Raw genomic sequence first — 20,306 nt, 5'->3', positions numbered from 1 at the left:
TTCATTAAAAAAACCAACGTCTGTCTAACGTAGGTTATTTTTTTTATGAGCAGCTCAATTTTGCAGTGTAATTTTCTTTTAAATATATCTTTAATAAATATTTTCTAAGATTTTTTTGGCAGTTTCTATGAAAAAAATTATTCACACTTTTCCTAAAAACCTGACTTGCTAGAAAAAAACTAAGCACAGATTCGTGATCAGCACACCCCATTTACTATAGGAGACCTATTAAACTTAAACCCTTTCCGTGAAAAAGAAAATGTAGGCCTGTGTGGATGTATTATTTCCGGAAGGTAGGTTAGTATGTAGGCTTTGTCCAAATTTCAAACAATTTGTGGACATCTGATTGTTGCAATTATATGGGTGATAAAGGTGAAAATAAACATAAGTAGGTGGGGCGGCATTTTTCAAATTTTGCCCCGGCAAAAAAAAATGTAGATCCGGGGCTGTTACTTATGTATGGTAGTATGGATTTTATATATAGGTAAGTCACAAGTTTGTGGTGGCACCACAGATAGGGCCCAGTAGGGCTGATGCCTGATCCGGAGCTGCAGACTACCTAGCGAATTTACCGGGGCTCCGGTCCGAAAAGCAGGAGTAAGAACGGGGTGGTTTTTAGTCACTAAGAGTCTGACACTCCCTCTCGCCTTACCTAAGACGGGAGAAGTCATTGAATGCTGTTCCCCCCTCAAAAAAAAGTCTGTGGTGGCAAGCAAACTCGTACTAAGAGACCAGTTACAGCACATTTTGTAGAACAGTTTTTGCCAACTTTTGTCATTCTCGATTCTAGAACTCGTACTACCCAATAATATTTTGACTGAATCAGTAGGTAATCACACATATACCAGTCAACTTAGTGGCTGCACTTGAAATCTCTCTTAGGATCTTGAGATTTAGGTACCTATTATAGTGTCATATTTGTCATGTTTTTTTATAATTACGTATTAGGTATCTCTTTTATTTATTGAGTCTTATCTTAATATGTCATAAGTAAATTATTGAGATAATAAGTACATAGGTAAATTATTTGTTATTTTTTGTCACGGACTAACCCGGGTCCTGCCTACTGGGTATCTTACAATTGATATACCGTAACATTACTATCTGACCCCGCGAACTTTGTTTCGCCTTGGAAATTTTTCTGCGCATTTTTTTCTTCTTACGTCAGAATCTTATAGTAGGTAATAACAAACCCAACAAAAAAAACGAAATCGCTTTCAACAAAAAATTATTAAATGATTTCTGAGATATTTAATATGTACTTGAAATGAAAATATGCAACTAATGCACGTAGTCATCAACCATAAGAAATAATATGAAATCAAGTTCAAAGCAAAATATCTAAGCAATTAGGTAAAGGTATCGCACTTATTGTAATAGGTACTCGAGTCAATTTCAATGGGCCCTTCAAAGATAAATATTGTAATTGAATAGAATCTTTCCGAATGACTAATGTTTTAAGTACTAGCGATGTAACGAATTTTAGACATTCACGAATGCGAACGAGAATATTTAGTCTTAAGAATTTAGTCAAATTTATCTAACGCTTTATATTGGCCAATTTTTCTATCGCTTTATTTTGACAGATGACTTGACACGCGAATTGCAGCACACGTTTGTAATTGTTTGCATCAACTTCTAGTTAGATCAAGGTAAATATCAAAACCGTAATTAATTAAAAATACTTAGCTTGTAAAAAATATAAAATTAATTTTGATCTATGGGGACTTTTTACACTATTCCTAATAGTGAATTCTCTGATTCTATCAAAATTTAACTCTTCCCTTCAAATAATAATCGTCAAAGCAAAGCCATAAAAGAATTATCAAAATTCTTAAATCTATATTCGCATTCACTTTCGTATCTAAAATATGACATTCGTCACATCACTAGTACATATAAATAGGTAATTTCTGTATCTATAATTGTACTTTGTCATAATTATTTCAGTGTTAGGTACACACTACAGTACTTATACATAGTAAAAGTAGGTTTGTTCAAGGCCTTACGCCAGTGGGTCGTCTTAGAGGCGGATTTTTATATTACTTATTCCTTAGTACGGTACGTATTTTGTTCCGAATATAATTCCGAAAGGATAAGTAACCATTAAATGATTCTGAGTACGGCGGCCCGGTGGTAAAAGACCAAACTTAGACAACCCAAACATAAAACAGTAGAGAAAAATAAAACGAACCGCATAAGGAGATAAAATACGTTTATTTCTTAAAATTTGTCAATAAACCATACGCTGTCATTACAACCGATATCCTTTACATCTCTCGTATGCGTGTTCTTATCTATATCAATATACACAACATTATGTACCTTCCCTACATACATTCACGAAATATACATACGGAGAAACTTCCTTAGCCACATAACTCTAAGAGTGGTGAAAACATTTTAAGTAGACCTTGTAAAATTATTAAGATTCAAATGAGATATTGCTTTGTCTGCATACAATGAACAGATTCATCTCATCATCAAAATGTTACAATAATTAAGAAATACTTCGCTAGAGCTACATACAAAGAGAACCTTCTCCGTATAAACGTTTCGCGCATACATTGTTTAGACAAGAAATAGTATAGCATTAAATGCCTTATATATATGCCTTATATAGTCTACGTTACATCTAAAGTCGCCAGGACTTGCTCAGTTTATGCTAGTGCTGGAGGCCGGCGTACTCAATTCACATCGAGAGCTGATATCGTCGCGAGCAGGTTTACTGCGTGATGGTTCGACGTGTTCTCATGTAGAAACGATAGCAGTACTTTATGTGAATTGCTTGCTCCATATAGTACTCCCGATTACACACAAAATAAGCAGCAAACTACTTAATTCCTTTCGTTCGTCGGGACACGAGCAACGTATTTTGGAAGCAATATTACACAGAGTAGCTATACAGGCTCGGCCCACACGACACAGTGAGCCAGTCTTCCAGTCGGCGCGGTTTGTAACCGCGCGTCGCGTGCCGCGTGGCCTCACGTCGAGCCTCGAGCAGGAATTGCTTGTTCTAGACATTTTACACATTTGGATAGAGAATAGGATCATAGTGGAAACTTTATATTAACGTAGTGTATTCATTACTTATTATTATTATGTAGCTTCGTATTATTTCAGGTTAACAGAGAAACATGTATAAATAGGTACTTATACTGAGATTGTAATCTACCATAGCCGTCCATCCAAATACGTAAATATCTAAATATAATATCAACAAATCAAGTTTCTATACAAATGTTTTTACAATGACCCCCGTCGTGATATCTGCCGCCCTCTGTCGGCGGCGAGCGATCTAATATTACTCCAAGTTTATTAATATTGTTAATGCCACTTTAAAAACCAAAATGGCGTGTCGTCTTTACTAAAAATGTAAATAAATCGAAAATCGACCAACACCGGTGTCACATCACACCGATGTCAATGCCGATATTGTTGTCTTGAGTTAAGAAATAAAAATATGGAAGTAGTTTCGACTCAGTCGAAAGTTGTGGTAATTTTCTCCAATTCCTTTACAGTAATATTAAAAGGGCATGTAAGACAAAATACAAATTTGTTCCATAAGAAAGCCTCTTGCTAAACTATTACAATCCACGTGTTTACGCATATGTAAATGCTAAATTATAACTAACTGTAGATTTGCGGGTTTTTACACTATCTTTATAATAATAATAACATATTACAAACTACTAGTGAATATTACTTTACATATTCAATTACTATATTATTATTTATTTATAATAATTATGTTTATACACCTAAAACGAGGAGAAATTATTCTTTAAAGAGAACACAAAAGTAACTTGTTCATCTAAGCTAAATCACAAGTATATTGTAGGTACTTTTGCCGGCTTAATGAAAATGTCTTTAATTTTATATTTAAATATGTTGGAGATACATGTATAATACGAAGTATATATATTTTCGAGTGTACATATATGAGTAAGCGCTATAGTCAACAGTTCCTTTGTATATAATATTAATTATATGTATATCTGTACATGTAATATGTTAATATAATAGTAGAAACTCGTCCTAATGTTTTTTTATCATTTTATAGAGGTGCAACGAGCCTCTTATCAAAAATTTATCATTAAAAATCAGTGAGAGAATTACGTAGGTATTTATAGCTACCTACATTTCATTAATTATTTGACTAAACGTTTTACAATAGTAACTTTCGTCTAAAAATTCGTGAACGGAGTTATAATGACGAATACAAGTGTAAATATAGTATTTAAAATGACCTTTACATACATAGTACAATAGTAAATAAAACGAATCGAAATATCTTTCTACGACAAAAATGATTTCAGTATTTAATCGAGAACGTTACGTGTATATTTTCCTATAGAAAAATTATTTTATTACAATTTATTTTAACTAAGATCTCGTAGGTCGTTGCACCTGCGTTTAAATTCGCTATGATTTTTTAAATACAATAATCATTGTAATAGTCTCACCATTTTCAAGAACTTGAACAGAGCTTGAAGCAATGTGAATACAAAATCGATCGTACTTCATACTCTGTTCACTTTAATTGAAGAAGGTCGCAAAGGTATAATTTGATTTTCAAATAGTTCCATTTACAAACACACGAAATATCGAGAGTTCTACACAGACACGGAGTAGTAAACAAATGGAGTGCTCGTATTGCAACGAATGTTGCCAATTATTCGAATTAAAATCGTCATCCTACAATACCAGTTGTGATGGTACGAGAAATATTATTCTAGGCATTCCATTTATTATCTACTCACTGGTAACTGGTTGGACGAATCTGCGATACAATGAGAGTGCGTCCGATACCCATTCGACAAAATCGTACCTACATTGTTTTATACAATATTTTTTTTCATTAAATTTCAACGAGTTCAACTCTTGGAATATGCAATTAATTACTTTTAACATTGAACTATTGTATTGATCTGTGAATTTTGTTTGGAGAATGCCAATATCTGTATTATGATCATTTCGACCGAACATTACTTGTTACTCTTTATTTACTTTAATTGGTGTTAGTTGGCATACATCAGCGTACAAACATTGCCTATCCCCAAACAAATACGCGTTATATTCGATACATACATTTATATACTTCATCAACTCGATACTACTACCATTGCACTCACCTTAGATATTAATGCCAGCCTCAGAAATATTCCGCTAATCTCGAGATTCTAGGCGTTACAGTGTTAACCTTTGCAGCAGTTTATAAGTTATTCCAGTCAGTGTACATTCCATACAACATCTATTACTCACTATAGACCCTAACGTTTTTACACACACATATTTTACATAATATTATATTCAAGCTTGGCAATACTTTCGAATATTTTCGAAGCTGGCAACCCAGTACTAGGTACGTAGTGCAGACGCGCCGTACGAGTGTACTCCCGCGCACTGCTTCGTACATTGCTACACTTACTTCGACACTTGCAAGAAACCTCTGTTATTCTGATATGGTTATATTTATTGTATCAGATTTTTTTCATTTTAGTCTTGTTTAAAGGCTCTTAGTTTCCAAGGCAGCTAACTAAAGTTGAGCGGTATCTCCGCTCAATGTAATATCGCTCATATACTTGTAATAATATGCAATCTGTGTACCGCGCCCGGGTCGCGGGCGCGTGTGAAGCGTATATATTATTAATATATAGTGAAAATTATATATAAACAGCGAAACGTTACCATCTTACGTCACTCCTAAATCCTTCACCTTAAAGCTCGTTCGCGTCTTACTGAACAAAAGTTTTTAACTTAAAGAGTACAACTTAACACACGACACTAATACTACACTGTCTTGTTCAACAACCCAATTGTTCATAGTTCCGTATCACTATTATTGCTACGATATCCTCTGTGCGTCGACCGATGAGCGAACAAACTAACTACCAGACTATTGTTACCAGTTCCACTGCCATACATTGCATCGTATGTCAGCTTATAAAGTTTATTGAACTGTATAGTACAAGAATATGAAAGCAAACAGAATCATGTCGTTAAACTGTCATTTATTGCGAATCACGGACCTTCAGAAGGCCAAGTTAACATCATCGTACAATATTGCACTAGTGTTCTACAAAGAATGAAATATTACAGGACGAGGGTATTCGATAGGGGGGTGACGGCGCCTCAAGGGTCGACGCAGGGCGTGGCCGGCGCGGCGCTAGCGTGGCACTAGCGGGGCACTAGCGCGGCACTAGCGGGGCACTAGCGTGGCACTAGCGCGGTACTAGCGCGGCACTAGCGCGGCAGCAGCGCCAGTAGCGCGGCGGGCGCGGCGCGTGGGGGCGGGCGGGGCGCGGCCGGCCGCGGGCCGTCAATACGCGCGCCGCTCCTCCAGCTCCGACATCTGCAACCCACCGGACTCCATTATACAACGCTCTGCATCATCCGCACTACTAGTGCACGGCCACGGACTGACTATACAACCGAAGACGTGTGAGTACGTACGTTGTTGTGCCTGGCCCGCTTGTGCGGCGGGTGCGCGAGTTGTTCAGCCTCGGAGATGACCAGCTCGCCGCCCACCGCGCCGCAGTCCTCGCCGCCGCCAGACCCGTAGCCACCGCTGGAATACATTGCAATACAGGTACATGAAACTTCAAGCTAATATTTAATATTATAACAACCACGAACCCCCGACAGCTCTTGCACAACAGTCACACTTATAACCACCTCGAATAAAATTTTTGTCAATAACAAAGTAAGAAAAGATGACCAAATGGAACATACCCGTAGTAGGGGGAGTGCTGGTGTATGACGACATTGGCGGGCACTTCCTCCTCCTGGATGGAGACCAGGTTGCCACCAGTCGTGCCCACCACGTACTTCTCTGGAAACATTAGAATACCACATCAGTTTATCATGTTTTTAGCAATGTGATCGGCCCACTATAAACCCTGAGAAACTCTTAGATAGTACAATAAAAATATGCGTGCAGAAACTTCAATATGTATAAAAATTAAAACTATAGCATCTGCTTAAAACGTAAAGTAGCTTCGTAAGGTCTTGGGGCCACCATAATATAGTTTTACTGGAAAAGCAACAAGTCAAAAGCCTTTGCAATCCTGTTTCTATATAGCCCCAGTAAAGTCACCTTCTCTCTCGCCGCCGGCTCCGTTGGTGACTACGGTGATCTGGTGGCCAGCCATCACCAGCGCGCCGCCGCCCGCGCTGTACGCCAGACCGTGACCTGTGAACATAGAATCTTTCTCTTTAGTCTCTTATTACTTATTGCTTTCGCATCACCCATTGGGTGTAAGAATAGTATAGTACAGTCAATTACAAGGTCAGGTTGAATGGTTTCGTCATTGAAAAGTAAATGCCGATTTTGGACGACTTTAACCAGTTATTAACGCAAGAGGTGAAATTTTAGATATATAAGTTTCCTTTGCAGGAGAATAATTAAACAGTTTTGCTATTCCATTGCCATTAAATAACATTTTTTCTATAATTAGTAGAAGGTGTAACGTACCTGGCGAGCCGGGCGCACTCTGGCTGACCCCGCTACGCTGCGGGAACAGATACTGCGTCGACTGGCTGTTGTTGCTGCTCAGCCGTTGCTGACTCGCCTGCAAATTGTAACGTTATATTTATTACTTTGTACATACATGTATTTTACAAGTTTCTTTTTTCTACTTTCATTTAATACAGTTAACCCATTATAGCACTTATTACAATTTAAAATTGAATTAATTATTCACAATAAGTATATAGAATTTTCTAACGTTCGATTTATCGAACGTTTTGCTGTAATGGGTTAATAACGAAGTAGAGTGTTAATACAAGAACATTATTTTCATATTCTGATCATTTCGTAAGCCTTTTAGTGTCATTACTAATAAAGAATAGTGTAATATCTTACCGAGGAGTTGATCTGCTGGTCCTGATCCTCCGGAGGGAAGAGGTCTGGCGTGGGCTCACGCGAAAGCTCCTCGGGCGTGACGAGCCCCGACACCCCCACCTGCGACGGTGATGTCGGCGCGCTCCTGGACATCAACATTATCATTAGCATTGACATCGCACTTACGCTACTTGTATCGAGCCGCCCACTGGCGCAGGCCACTTTTCTAAACCCCCCAATTCAATTATAACCAAAAGCACATAATACGAATCCAATTTTGTACTCAACGTAAACACTTTAGGACCAAAATGCAGTCTTGTTCAAGATCCCACAAAGTTTTCCTAACAATTTTTTCTACCACCCAGTTGGACTTAATTTGGTTTTCAGGATAGCCAAATGAAACCTAACTACGGAGGAGAAAGGCCAGAGAGCGCCTCGACACATCACTGATAACAGCTTTGATAAACAACCGGCCGTTACCTCTCTGTCTACCCCAGATTTAGGGTAACTCGTGATTGATTTATAACATCTCTTTGCTTAAAACTAAGCACGATCCTGTCCGGATTCGGTTATGGTTTTTTCTTGACTTTCGATCTGGCAACTTTACTTGAAAAGCACCTGTCGACATTAGACGATACTTGTATAGGTCCTTTTACATCTAACTACAGGGCCTGATGAATGATTTTTAGGACATAGGTGCTGATGAACTATTTTTATCGGTGTCCCATGTATTGGACGATGGATGCTTTAAATCTTGTGTTCCTAATGAACAGTAGATCTAATAATATATGCTTGATAATGACAATCTTGCTCGCGGTTATCTCTATCTTGAAGTTTCCCCCTGCATAAGCATGATTTCATAAACAACTTTCTAGATTTTTGTGACCTACATTTGAGACTACAAAATACTTATATCGAACTTAAAATATATGGTACCTGGAGGAGAGCCCGAAAGGTGCCCGGAACTGCACGCCCCTAGGACGCCGCGGACGGAAGGCGAGCTCGATCAGTTTGCCTTCGCTCTGAGGATCGATGCGCCAGAAGCTGCCCTTGCCGGGCTCTTCTTGACTGCGCGGGACCTTGATGAAGTATCTGGAAGATAAGATTAAAGGTAAGGTGTAAGTAGTTTAGAAAGACGTAATGACATTAATCACTGATCAGATTAATAACATCGGTTGTTTTGACAATCGTCTTTTATCTATTAGTAATTATAACTTTTTGTGGTAATCGGTGGTGCTTAGCCTGTAGCCAAATGCGATTTAGCGCTTTTTTACTTGTGGGCTACAAGTATATTGAGTTTTCTACTCTCTTTGTAGACAAGCTCTAAAGTGGCATTTGGTTAGGGGTTCAGGAGTGTAGAGTTTAGTGACACTCCTACATGATTCAAATGGTATTTGACACATTATGCTTTATATGAGTCACGTAGCTCTACTTGGAACAATATCTGGAACATGGTACAAGACTTGCAGTCGTGAGGAACTGAGTGACTGACCTATTGAGCGATAGATTGTGACGAATGGAATTTTGCCAGCCTTTGTCGGCAGTGCGGTAGTAGGGGTAGTGCTTGGTGATGTAGCTGTAGATGCCGCTGAGCGTGAGCTGCTTGTCGGGCGCGGAGGCGACGGCTTGCACGATGAGCTGCGCGTAGCTGTACGGCGGCTTGGCGTCGTCGCGCGCCTCGCGGGGCTCGCGCGCCTCGCGCACGTCGCGCGTGCTGCCGTAGCCTGAGTCAGAGTTCGAGGACGACGCCTGAAATGTGAGAGATGGTGTTTTATTTAGTAAATGGAATACTATTTAGTTTGTAAAAAGTTGATATTTTTTAATAAGAATTAATTCTTTCACAATTTTAAAGTTTATTGATTTTTTAATGGCATAGGGCGGCAAACGAGCATCGGACCTCCTGATGGTAAACAACGGCGCCGCTCATGGATACCTGCAACGCCAGAGGAATTATAAACTCGTTGCCAGCCTTTTGGTTAGCCTTAGGGATTTGGGAGTTGGGAGGCGAGGAAGCAAATAACTATGGTGGATACTTACAGCCGTCCCATTCGAGTTGGGCCGCGCGTGGTCGGCGAGCGCGGCGTAGTGCGCCACGAGCCCGAGGTCGGCGTGCCGCCGGCCCGAGGAGCCGGCGCCTCGCGGCGACGTCGGACAGCTGTTGGCGGCGCTTATTGTGCCTGGAACATACCACATATACGATCAGAATTAAGATATATAACAACGTTTTATTTAACCCCTCGTATGCCGAAACGTGGATCCACGCCAGACACAATGTATTTTCTATTCTTGTAAAGTACAAGGGGTTAACACCCACTGATACACATTTTCTGAAACTTTCACTGATACTTACGTTATGGATTCCATGCCTTAAGATCTCCTAAGGTTGGACTCGAACTTGTAATGAATTGAGCTAGACATGTTACTAACATTTCCTAACCTAGGATCCGGCCTCTACAACAACTACCTTAAATAAATTTCATTATTACCTGTGGGCGAAGGCGCAGGGCTCCGGCCGTCGCTGTCTGAGGGGATGGTGATGCGCAGCGGAGGCATCTGGCCGGAGCTACCTCCAGCCCCGCCGCCGCTCTCCTCCACCAGCGACTGGAACTCCAGTCGAATATTCGTGGAAGGGAAGCGAAGTGTGCATCTGGAAAACAGATAATAAAACCTGTTACAATATATTCACGTAGGTGTGTTATGTATAAACTCTCACTGTTTATTATTTTAAAAAACTTAAGAAAGTCTAGCCAATACACTACAAATCATGCACAATACTCAGAAATATCGAAAATAGAAAATCAATTGGTCAGTGAGGCAAACTGTATTGAACATTAGACCTACAAATCAGACGAATATTCTTCAATCAATTAAAATATTTAAGATTTTCTGGCCCCGAGATGAATTTAAAATATATTCTTAATCTGAGATAAAATTGTTTATTCGAGAATATACAAGAAAACCAATTCCTTTCCAAAACCTTCACAAACTTCACATTAATAATTTTAAGTACCATTATACGTCATAACTTGGACATCTACCAAGCAGAAAAGGCATTTAAAGAATTAAATACTATTTTTAAGTTGGGGGCATAAACAATCAATATTTGGCGCCCAACGTGGGACATGGTGGTCTCTGGCGGGCGCCAACACTGTTGAGAATATCTAGGTACTCAATAACTTAGTTAATGACCTAAAACTATATTTCATGTAAGATAGCTAGTACAACGTGCCGCTTATTGGCGCCCGCAGTGCAGTAAATTCAATAAGCGGACAGGCAGCGCCACTGACGTAGGTCGTAATGAACAGTTGCCGTGGCAACGCTCTGAATGCACTCCAGCCTGAATGCTAGGGGAGTTTGTTATGTCTGCTTCACAGACTATTTTGATCCGCACACAAATTGTCAAAGCATTATAACGATCAATGGGCCGTCTAGACAGCGATTACTTTTATTTAAACAGCGCTTCAGAAAAATAACAAATTGTACTTATTCTATAATGTTTTCTTTTGGAATGAGTAAAATGTTCAGTATGAATGATATGAAGTAGCGGGTTGTTATTGTACGCCTACAATAATAGAAGTTTCCATGACCAAGTTTCAATAAATTTCAGAATAGACGCACACGCCTACTGCTCATCTATGAACACGAGAACACATTCATACAACCATTCAAATTCAGATCAATGCATTCGCTTACAACGCACGGCGAATGTAGTACGGAGAAAAGTCAACATTTCTGCTCATATAAGAGTACTATGAATGTGTACTATGAATGCAAGAATGGATTCCGATCGTACAGACTCGTAGAACACATTCAGACCCACTTTGCAAGCTCGTAGCCTATTTTAGAACTTCCAACTTCGCGTTCAGAACGTCAGCCACATGCATAACTTATATGATCAAACGTAAGACACCGTAAATAGAAATAGAACGAACCAATTCCACACTAAAATGTATCCATATAAGATCCAATTTAGAACGCTCCAATTCAGGTGAGGAAAATGAAAAGGCCGACTCGTTTATTCATCCAAAATTGTGCCCTCGTAATTGGTTGACTTGAGGCAGATTTTTTGCTGAAAACAGTTTTAATTATCATGCAGAAGGGCTCTTAAAAATGAAAGTAGGATATTTTTTGCAAATCTTGGCGCTGAGAGAAAATCTGCGATCTCGTTTAGAATGAAATTTTCAAGTATCTGCGAAGTAGGTACCGGAGACTTCCCATTCCTTGTACAGGGGACGTGAATATGGTGCTCGTTATGGAAAGTCGGCAAGTTAAGCCGAGTGGCTGCCCACATTTCAGTCCCATATAAATAAATCTGCCACCGTTAGCATCCACGACCCCGCCAGCCCGCCATAACGCGTACTAACGCCTATCATAGCCTGTATTCTCGCATCCTAGTGCTATATTGCGCGTTACGAATAGCTTCCAACTTCCAAGCTCTCCGTTTATTAAAATATTTATTCATGAATATCTGCTTATTTTGCTGGAATACGATTTGCTAAGTTACTCGACTATCTGGAATCTTATTTAATAGCTTTCCACATACGATATTAATGTAATAAACTTTTTCTGAAATGAAAAATGCTTTAGCTCGTCATGAGTACTTTATATCTTTTGCTTGCTATGAGTATACGCCAGACCAACTCGATGATACTTCTGAGAATTAAAGACGTATGAAAACTTTATCCGACCATTGTGTAGTCACGACTCCTCCAAAAATTTTCAAGGGCAAAATAAACGCGTGTTTGGTACTCCTGAGTTTATAGGACATCACGTAGGGGCACTAACTACGTCATAAAACCGATGTGGATGATAAAATAAGTTTTTATGTTTAACAGTTGTTCCGTGGGGACAATAAAAATACCAGACTAAGTTATACGGCTCATTATTTTGGTTAGATGTGGCATTTTTAATACAAACATTTTATAGTCATTTTAGTGGTCTGGTTTCTGGTAAGGCTGCGTTCGCTTTCAACTTTAAGGATTATTTTATTATATGACATACTTTTTGAATGATATTCATCTTTACTGTACATCATCACAAATCACACTCAATCATTAAACCCTCAAAAGCATGACTTAAATAGTTACTCATTAGCCACATTCATTACTATACATTCACAAGTTTCACACGCCAGCGTACCGCAGTCGTAGACAGCATAAAGACAAACGCGCAACGTTCACATAAGCTTCCTTATTTCACATTCCCCGCAGCCTTCCAGCAACGTATCTGAATACATGTAGTGCTCCACAAGTGCTATTTCATATTAATTTAATTCAAAACCTTACTATGTAGGTTTAATTTCCTAGAACGTAGTTGGGTGGCATGATATTTTATCAAGTTTAGTCTGTATTTCGAGTTAGGTCGCCGGTATTAAAGTTTAGTTCAGCGAGACAGACATTTGCAATCTCTGCTGGGAGATTGGACTGATAAAGAGAAATGGTTCGAAGGAAATTGATGGTTTATTTCATATCGGTTGGCGTAGTTTTCTGGATTCCTAGTACTATGTACGATGTAGGTCCTGGTTTATATTTTGCAGTTTATAGATGAACGAATATGTGTACTACTGAAAATAAAGGGGCTAAGAAGACCTTTGAAACTGTTTTGGAATAATTTACATCAAAAGATCAAAAGACACTGTAGTTAGTCTATAATAGTTTACAATCGATTTTCCCCATGTACGAATTATGATCACCCCTACAAATGATATGTAGCTCTTTCACAAAAGCAAACCTGCCAAAATCTTTCACAAAAGAGGCGTAATGTTATGTACATTTTATTGATGTGTAAAAAACAAGCAAATGAAACAGCCGGCCGTCAACAAAATCTAAATGTATTGAAAACAAGTCGTGACCCCGCTAAAGTTGCCCGCTAAACAAAACAAATACGAAGCGTTACGTCACACAAATACGGTATGCAGCCAACGTTACGTGGAAAAAGTTATTGAAATCATTTGTATAGGATTACGGACGGAATGCAATTGCAAAGCATTTTTGTTTTATTTATTACAAGTTTCACATATGAATTTGGACTAGAGATAATCATGTATTTAAGGTAAATTTTTGCGCATTATCTATTTACATTTTAGGTCTATGAAATCAAAATAAAAATTCATATAGCTGCATTAAACAAGTCTCTGAAACTATCTCAAAAAGGGAAATCACGTGTAATCTATCAGCTAATGAGGTCAACTAATATTTGTTTACAAACCTTACTAAGTAAACAAACCTCGTTAGAGAACACCGCCATCTTTTAGCGAATAAAATAAATAGAAATAAGTTTCCATTCTTACATCAAGAGATGGCGTTACTCTCTGGTACAAAGAAGTTTAAAACGCATTTACCTCACAACGTAAAACGCTTATTATACTGAAAATAAACAACAAAGTAATCACAATAACGCTGCAATATAAATAAGTAAACCAATATGGCCGATTGTGTGAATTATGAAGAGGAAAATAGTCGTTTTACACTGCACATCCATTCATTGATGTCCTGATAAACTTTAATGATCACTTGATTGGTTAGAGGTCATTGGTTTTTTATTTACTACTCGTAGTGTAGGGGCAAAGTACGGATCTATGATTGTTATTTTATGTCCATCACTGAGTTTAATTAGTGGCACGACGCTAATTGGTCACTACATTCAAGAAACTAGTGTTTATCAGTGTTGTAAACAAACAATAGCAGATTATATTCATTGCCAAATTAAGTAACTCGTTACAATGTAACGTGTTGTACCACACTTGTGTTCGAATCTTTGTCTGCAGTTGTCGTGTGTGCATCTCATAAAGACTCATGACGCTATTCTTAAATGAAAACATAAACAATACCTGGAAAGATATACCGTTTATACTTACATTCACTTTTTGTTGTTCGCCAAAAACAGATCATTTTATGCTTTTAATCAAATATTTTGATATTGTAATTGAGAGGTAAAGAATCAGTTCTATAAGAGCTATAACTAACTACCCGTGTATTCAGAATGAGCTATTATATTATTTACGATGGATGACGTCACTGCTCAAATAGTTACAGGTAAGCACTTACGCCCAGTGTGTATCAAAACAAGCTGTTTACCTCACAAACCTCGCATTAGCTATGTATGTATAATGCAACGCGTTGTATAATAACATGTTAGTGATAAAATGTGTTTTCCCGTATTCTTAGCTTCGTACTTATGTAAACAAAGCATCTGATATACAAGAACTCTGTTTATCTGTTGTTTATTTTCTTGTTGATATTGATATTATAAGAAAAATAAGGTTTACACAGGAATTGATTCAAGTCTCGTTAATTTACGTTGACAAAAACAAGATATTTCTACGAAGAACGACTAATTGCTAGTTTTTCGTGGAAATGTTGCATTGTTATCAATTATACATTGAAAATGTCCAAAAATAATTGAAACTTCTGTGAGATTAGGTTGATAATGCTGAACATTGATTCTTTGAATCCATACAGACAGAGAATTAAAATCCTCTCCCGTAAAATGTCGAGTGTTACGAAACAACACGTAACAATAAGAAAAGAGAGGATATTTTGTGTAAATAGTAGCTTGCGCATGACTGGTAACTGGCAACAGAGTGCATCGCTCCATTCTACCCGTTTCTGTATTTACAGGCGCCGTAACGTCGTCCCGTGGATAAACACAACGTATCGATTTTATACCGAGCGTGCAGGGAGCCGGGTGCACGCCGCATTCGACGCTACGGGGAAACGCCTGATCGCGATTCCAATTCGATTGCAATGAAAATTATTTGAACCGCCCGTTGATTCCCTGAACAGATAACTTGGCAATGCGTTTTTAATGGTCGTTCTTTGAATTCAGGGAAATGGGGTCAAATACATACAATTTAGAACTAGCTTGTCTATTTACTTGAAGAAAATCAATATACATTTGTTTTTTAAGCTTTTGACTGCCAATACAAAATGATGAAACGAAATTCTTCGCGAACATTAGTCACCGGTGACTCCCATGGTGCTTAACGTTTTAAACAAAAGTTTGTTTTACTTTTATTTGACCTGCCTAGAACATCCGCTCTACAAAATACCACATCTGCCTCCCTTTGATACGTCATTGCAAAAAATCCATCAAGTAAAATAACATGTCCTAACTCGTACAAAAAGCAGCCAATCACAGTGGCTCGTAGGATTCCCCCAAATGTAAACATATGTGCAAACAACAAAAGTATCGGCTATGAATTCGCGGCGCTTATCTAACAGATAAACAGACCGTTATCAGCCAATGACAACCGAGTGTGTACGTTTTGCCGTAACTGTATTGTAAACACTAGGCTAAAAGGGGAGATTTTGAGTACTATACGCAAATTGGTTTTATACGGTAGGGACATGTGTGAATAAGTACTATGATGATAAACTAAATACATAGTATGATAGTATACATAATGTTAAAAATTTGACAATAAATCCCACCATTATAATAACATTGTAAACAAAACGCAGAGTTCTAATTTATTTTTATGGAATAAGAGGCAAACGGGCCGATGGATCACCTGATGGTAAGCGATCAGCGACAGTGGTAATCTAAAAATATCCTTGAAAATGTCCAACACGATAACATCGAACATCTATCAAAACAAACAGTAGGTGCATCATCGACACCGATCAAAAATACCATAATCAGAGCTTAGAAGCTATAAAAAGGCCGAACAAAGCATATCCTAACAAATTTTATCACATAGATAAAGCGTTACTGCGTTAATGATACCACTGATACCGTCGTCAACGCGTTATCATTACAATAACATTGGCGCCGTCCGTATCCAAGCTACAGTACAATTTGCACATATAAATACAATTGAGGAATGATATATTCATGTCGCTTATGAAGTGAGGGTAGCAAGAATTGAGGTCACGAGAGCGGTACTCAAAAGTCCTCAAAAATTGTTACTTTAGCCCGCCAAGGGCTGAGAGGAGGGTGCATAGATTCATGTCATTATTATGACCCTTAAAAACCGTTCGGTTTTACTGAATAAGGATCTCCCCTTAAAACACAGTCGCATGAATGATGAAGGGGGAATAAAATAATGAGTGTAAAAGCAAGTGTACAATTAGTTCTGTCCGCGTGCTATAAGGGAGTTGTTTGCATAATCTGGGGGTGGATCTAAACAGTAAAATGTTGAACACAACATGCACAATATGACTGGGTTTAAAATATTTTATTTGGGAACACTGCGAGGTCAGCTCATAATAAAAACTGGAGAGGAAGCGACATAAAACGGTCCAATCACGGCCCGAACACATGACGTGATGTAAGCCGTTAACAATAACACAACAAACATGAATGTTTGTCGCAGTTTCAAATGTTCCAGCCAATCAGACTAAGTAGAATTGCCACCCAAACCGAAAAGGGGAAAAAATGTTGGTAGAAAACAAAAATAACAAACAAACAGCCGGTAATGTTTGTCGCAGCGCGGCCGAGCTCGCAAGAAATCAATAGTCTCACGCTTGTTTACAACACCGTAAGAACCCACGCACATCTGCGATTATCGCTGCGACTAAAATGCCGCACTCGTAATTAGACACGCTATATTTATTTATCACGTGTTTTTGAAATTGAAATTTTGGTGGTGTTAAGTTCTAAAATAACTTGAAGTTACTTTACTCAAAATAATGTAACTACTAGGACAACATCGGTCAGCACAATCTCATTGTACATGAAATAAACTTGTGACCAAGCTATGACGCAAGAATATACGATAATTCCAGGGTTCAAGGTCGGGTACTCCTATTACCGAATACATTATCATCCCGCCGCGCCGCCTACATTAATAAATAGAAAGCTAGAGACACTGAATATCATATTTGTAACTAAACAAATATTATTATACTCTTGTCAATCAATCGTCGCCTACACGAAAAATAAACTGCTATTGATAACTAGAGCAGAATTATGAAATCTCGACAACACGGACAAACATATTTAGAACCACCTACATGAGTTGAAGTATCCTAAAGTTGGGGAGCTGAGACCTTCGTCAGCTGAACACGACTTGTGTCAGCATTCTCGGCAGTCCAACAAAGTACTATTGTTAAACCCTACATCAAATTGTAGGTACTACCAGAGATCTGGATTTGTGCGAATTCCTGGGAAACCGACTTTGTAGGTACAATACTGTAGAAATTGTAGTCGGAGGTTACACGCTTCCAGAGATAAAGGAAACAGGAAAGCTCGAGATTCGCTGAATCTTTTTCCTAGTTCCATAAATAGTAACGTTTCTGAGCTGATTTCCTCGAATAAAAAATAACTTTTTTTCGATAGGTAAAATGTACTTAATAATGTTTTCCCAGAATTATATTCTTACCAAAATCATACTTCCTATTCCGTAATTTCCCGAAGATTTCAAAGACTGAATAATAAGCCTACATAATGGCTAAAAACTTTGGCATCGAATAGAAATAATACAGAAATATAAAATTAAGTGTCGTAAAATGCAAAGCAGCAATAACATACTATGTACGTTAGACCAAGAGTACGGCCGCAACAAACACGAAACTACTTAACCCATTTCCCTTGACTGAGTTACAGAGCAGCTGCTTCTGACGCCAGCGTCTTGTACTCCGACCGAAGTTATCTTCCGCCTACTCACAGACTTGTGACATAAATATGGGCGAAGTTGCCCGCGCCCCGCATGCACCCAACATCCCTTGTCATCGCCAACAAGTTGCCAAACGTTTATAATAAGCGCCGTCGTTCAAAATTGAAGGAGTTCGCAGTCGGAACACGTCGCAACCAACAGGTCAACATTTTACGTAACACGAGGAAATTAAACTTTACCGGGAACACACAAGGTAGATATTTGCATGAGCAGGCAACAGACAAAGTATCGATCGTCGATTTCCCAGCATAACAGGCGTCCTTCACCCCGTGCCCTTTCAGTATAAACCGACTGAATTACAAAATAGTGTTCGAAGTATGGAATTGAGACGGACTAACACACTATGTTATTAGGCTGGGTTATAGAAATATTTTTTGTGGTCGTTCAGGCAAATGTCTGGCGAAAATAGACGGTGAGTTTGTGCGGTAGTCTGGGTCAAACGAACTGTTGGAGCTTTGGTATATCCGTCAATACGTCGATGTTTTGTCAGAAATGATTTGGGTCCACAATAATATAAAACATCTACATTCTAGATATATTGAATTCTTTCTGTATAAAAATAAACGAATACTAATCAAACCAGAACATAAACAAGATAATGTTTACAAAGAACGGACCAAAACAGTTCCAAGTTCAACGAAATCCCTCACGGACATATCCATGGGAAACAATCTCATAATAAACTCCGACGTAACCCCAACTCCTCCATCAAGCGATACACTGTTCTTCTATATTAACCGATATAATATTGAACCACTCATGTTGACAGTTATCCTCATGTTGCTAAGGGAATTCGGACAGGGAACTTGTGTTTTCCTCGTCTTATTTTTAAAGGTCAATAAGGAAAGATCAATATGGACACACAAACATAAAAGAGGAGACACGTTTCTTATATATTTATGTAGTCACATCATGAATTGTGTGGCAAGTACTCATTCATTATCCTTAGGCCCAGAAGTTATTAGGAATCCTATTTCTGAAATGAGTCACCGAGTCTGGGTTTCGTATAAATAGACTATTTCGTCCTCATCGCCCTTCAAAATGGCTTCAATTCCAAGAATATTGAAGGACCACTTCACCGCAGAAACTATATCAGACGTTCATTAATAAGATACCTAAAGATTTCTGATATCCAAACAGAAAACCCTCATTAATCTAGAGACAGGGATTATTACTACGGAATTATTTCTGAGATAAGTTGTCGGCGTAAATAAGACCGCGTGTCGAGTCTCCCAAAATAGAGCGAGAACAAGGACATTTTTGCACTATATTGTTGTTTCATAATAGAACACAATGATTTGTTTCATTTACAACAAACATTTCGGAAGTTTCCTGTGGAAAACTGAGCGTAGGAGTTAAATCATGTTTCCTTTTATGTTAAGTTTGTCGGCGTATTTTTGTAGCGGAAATTAAAGACGTTTCAAACAGTATATGATATAAGAGATTTACATTGAACTTCGAACTTTTGATACGTTTTTTTTTTTCTTATTCTGTGTGTCTACATAAATAAATCATCAATTTCCTTTCGTTGCGTAGACCTGTCATCTGATGAGATCCATTCAAGACGCGTCACATAGAGTATAAGATCATAAACTTATCAAAACAATATATGCTGAGGAGGAAGTTTATCGTAATAATGACCAGCAATTACGAAGTATTCAGACAGAGCCAGGAGGGTCCTTAACGTTCTAAAGTTAGTCACTACCTGTAAACCCCGAGGGGTTGCACTTCTGAACAATCTGACTCACATGTAGACCAAGTTATGCAAATTTCGGGGTAGAATGACAACTTATTTTGAGGGTAAATTCTTGACAAACGACGTGTTATTTTTTGCGAGTGAGT

General features: G+C 38.4%; 1 protein-coding gene across 1 annotated transcript in view; it reads right to left on the bottom strand.

The window, feature by feature from the left end:
- Positions 1–2,198: 2,198 nt before the first annotated feature.
- LOC118263974 (forkhead box protein K1) overlaps positions 2,199–20,306 on the bottom strand; it is a 44,139-nt gene continuing 26,031 nt past the window's right edge. Inside the window, exons 2-11 of the mRNA XM_035576262.2 lie at positions 10,333–10,493; positions 9,884–10,023; positions 9,339–9,595; positions 8,783–8,938; positions 7,868–7,991; positions 7,478–7,574; positions 7,100–7,195; positions 6,736–6,835; positions 6,457–6,571; positions 2,199–6,355 (exon numbers count right to left, since the gene is read on the bottom strand). Coding sequence (XP_035432155.1) covers positions 6,323–6,355; positions 6,457–6,571; positions 6,736–6,835; positions 7,100–7,195; positions 7,478–7,574; positions 7,868–7,991; positions 8,783–8,938; positions 9,339–9,595; positions 9,884–10,023; positions 10,333–10,493 — 1,279 coding nt within the window. The 3' untranslated portion in view covers positions 2,199–6,322. The remainder of the gene's footprint in view (positions 6,356–6,456; positions 6,572–6,735; positions 6,836–7,099; positions 7,196–7,477; positions 7,575–7,867; positions 7,992–8,782; positions 8,939–9,338; positions 9,596–9,883; positions 10,024–10,332; positions 10,494–20,306) is intronic.

Source organism: Spodoptera frugiperda, chromosome 26, assembly GCF_023101765.2.
Source record: "Spodoptera frugiperda isolate SF20-4 chromosome 26, AGI-APGP_CSIRO_Sfru_2.0, whole genome shotgun sequence".
In the NCBI taxonomy this organism is placed as follows: Eukaryota; Metazoa; Arthropoda; class Insecta; order Lepidoptera; family Noctuidae; genus Spodoptera; species Spodoptera frugiperda.
This window is presented reverse-complemented; position numbering and strand designations above follow the sequence as displayed.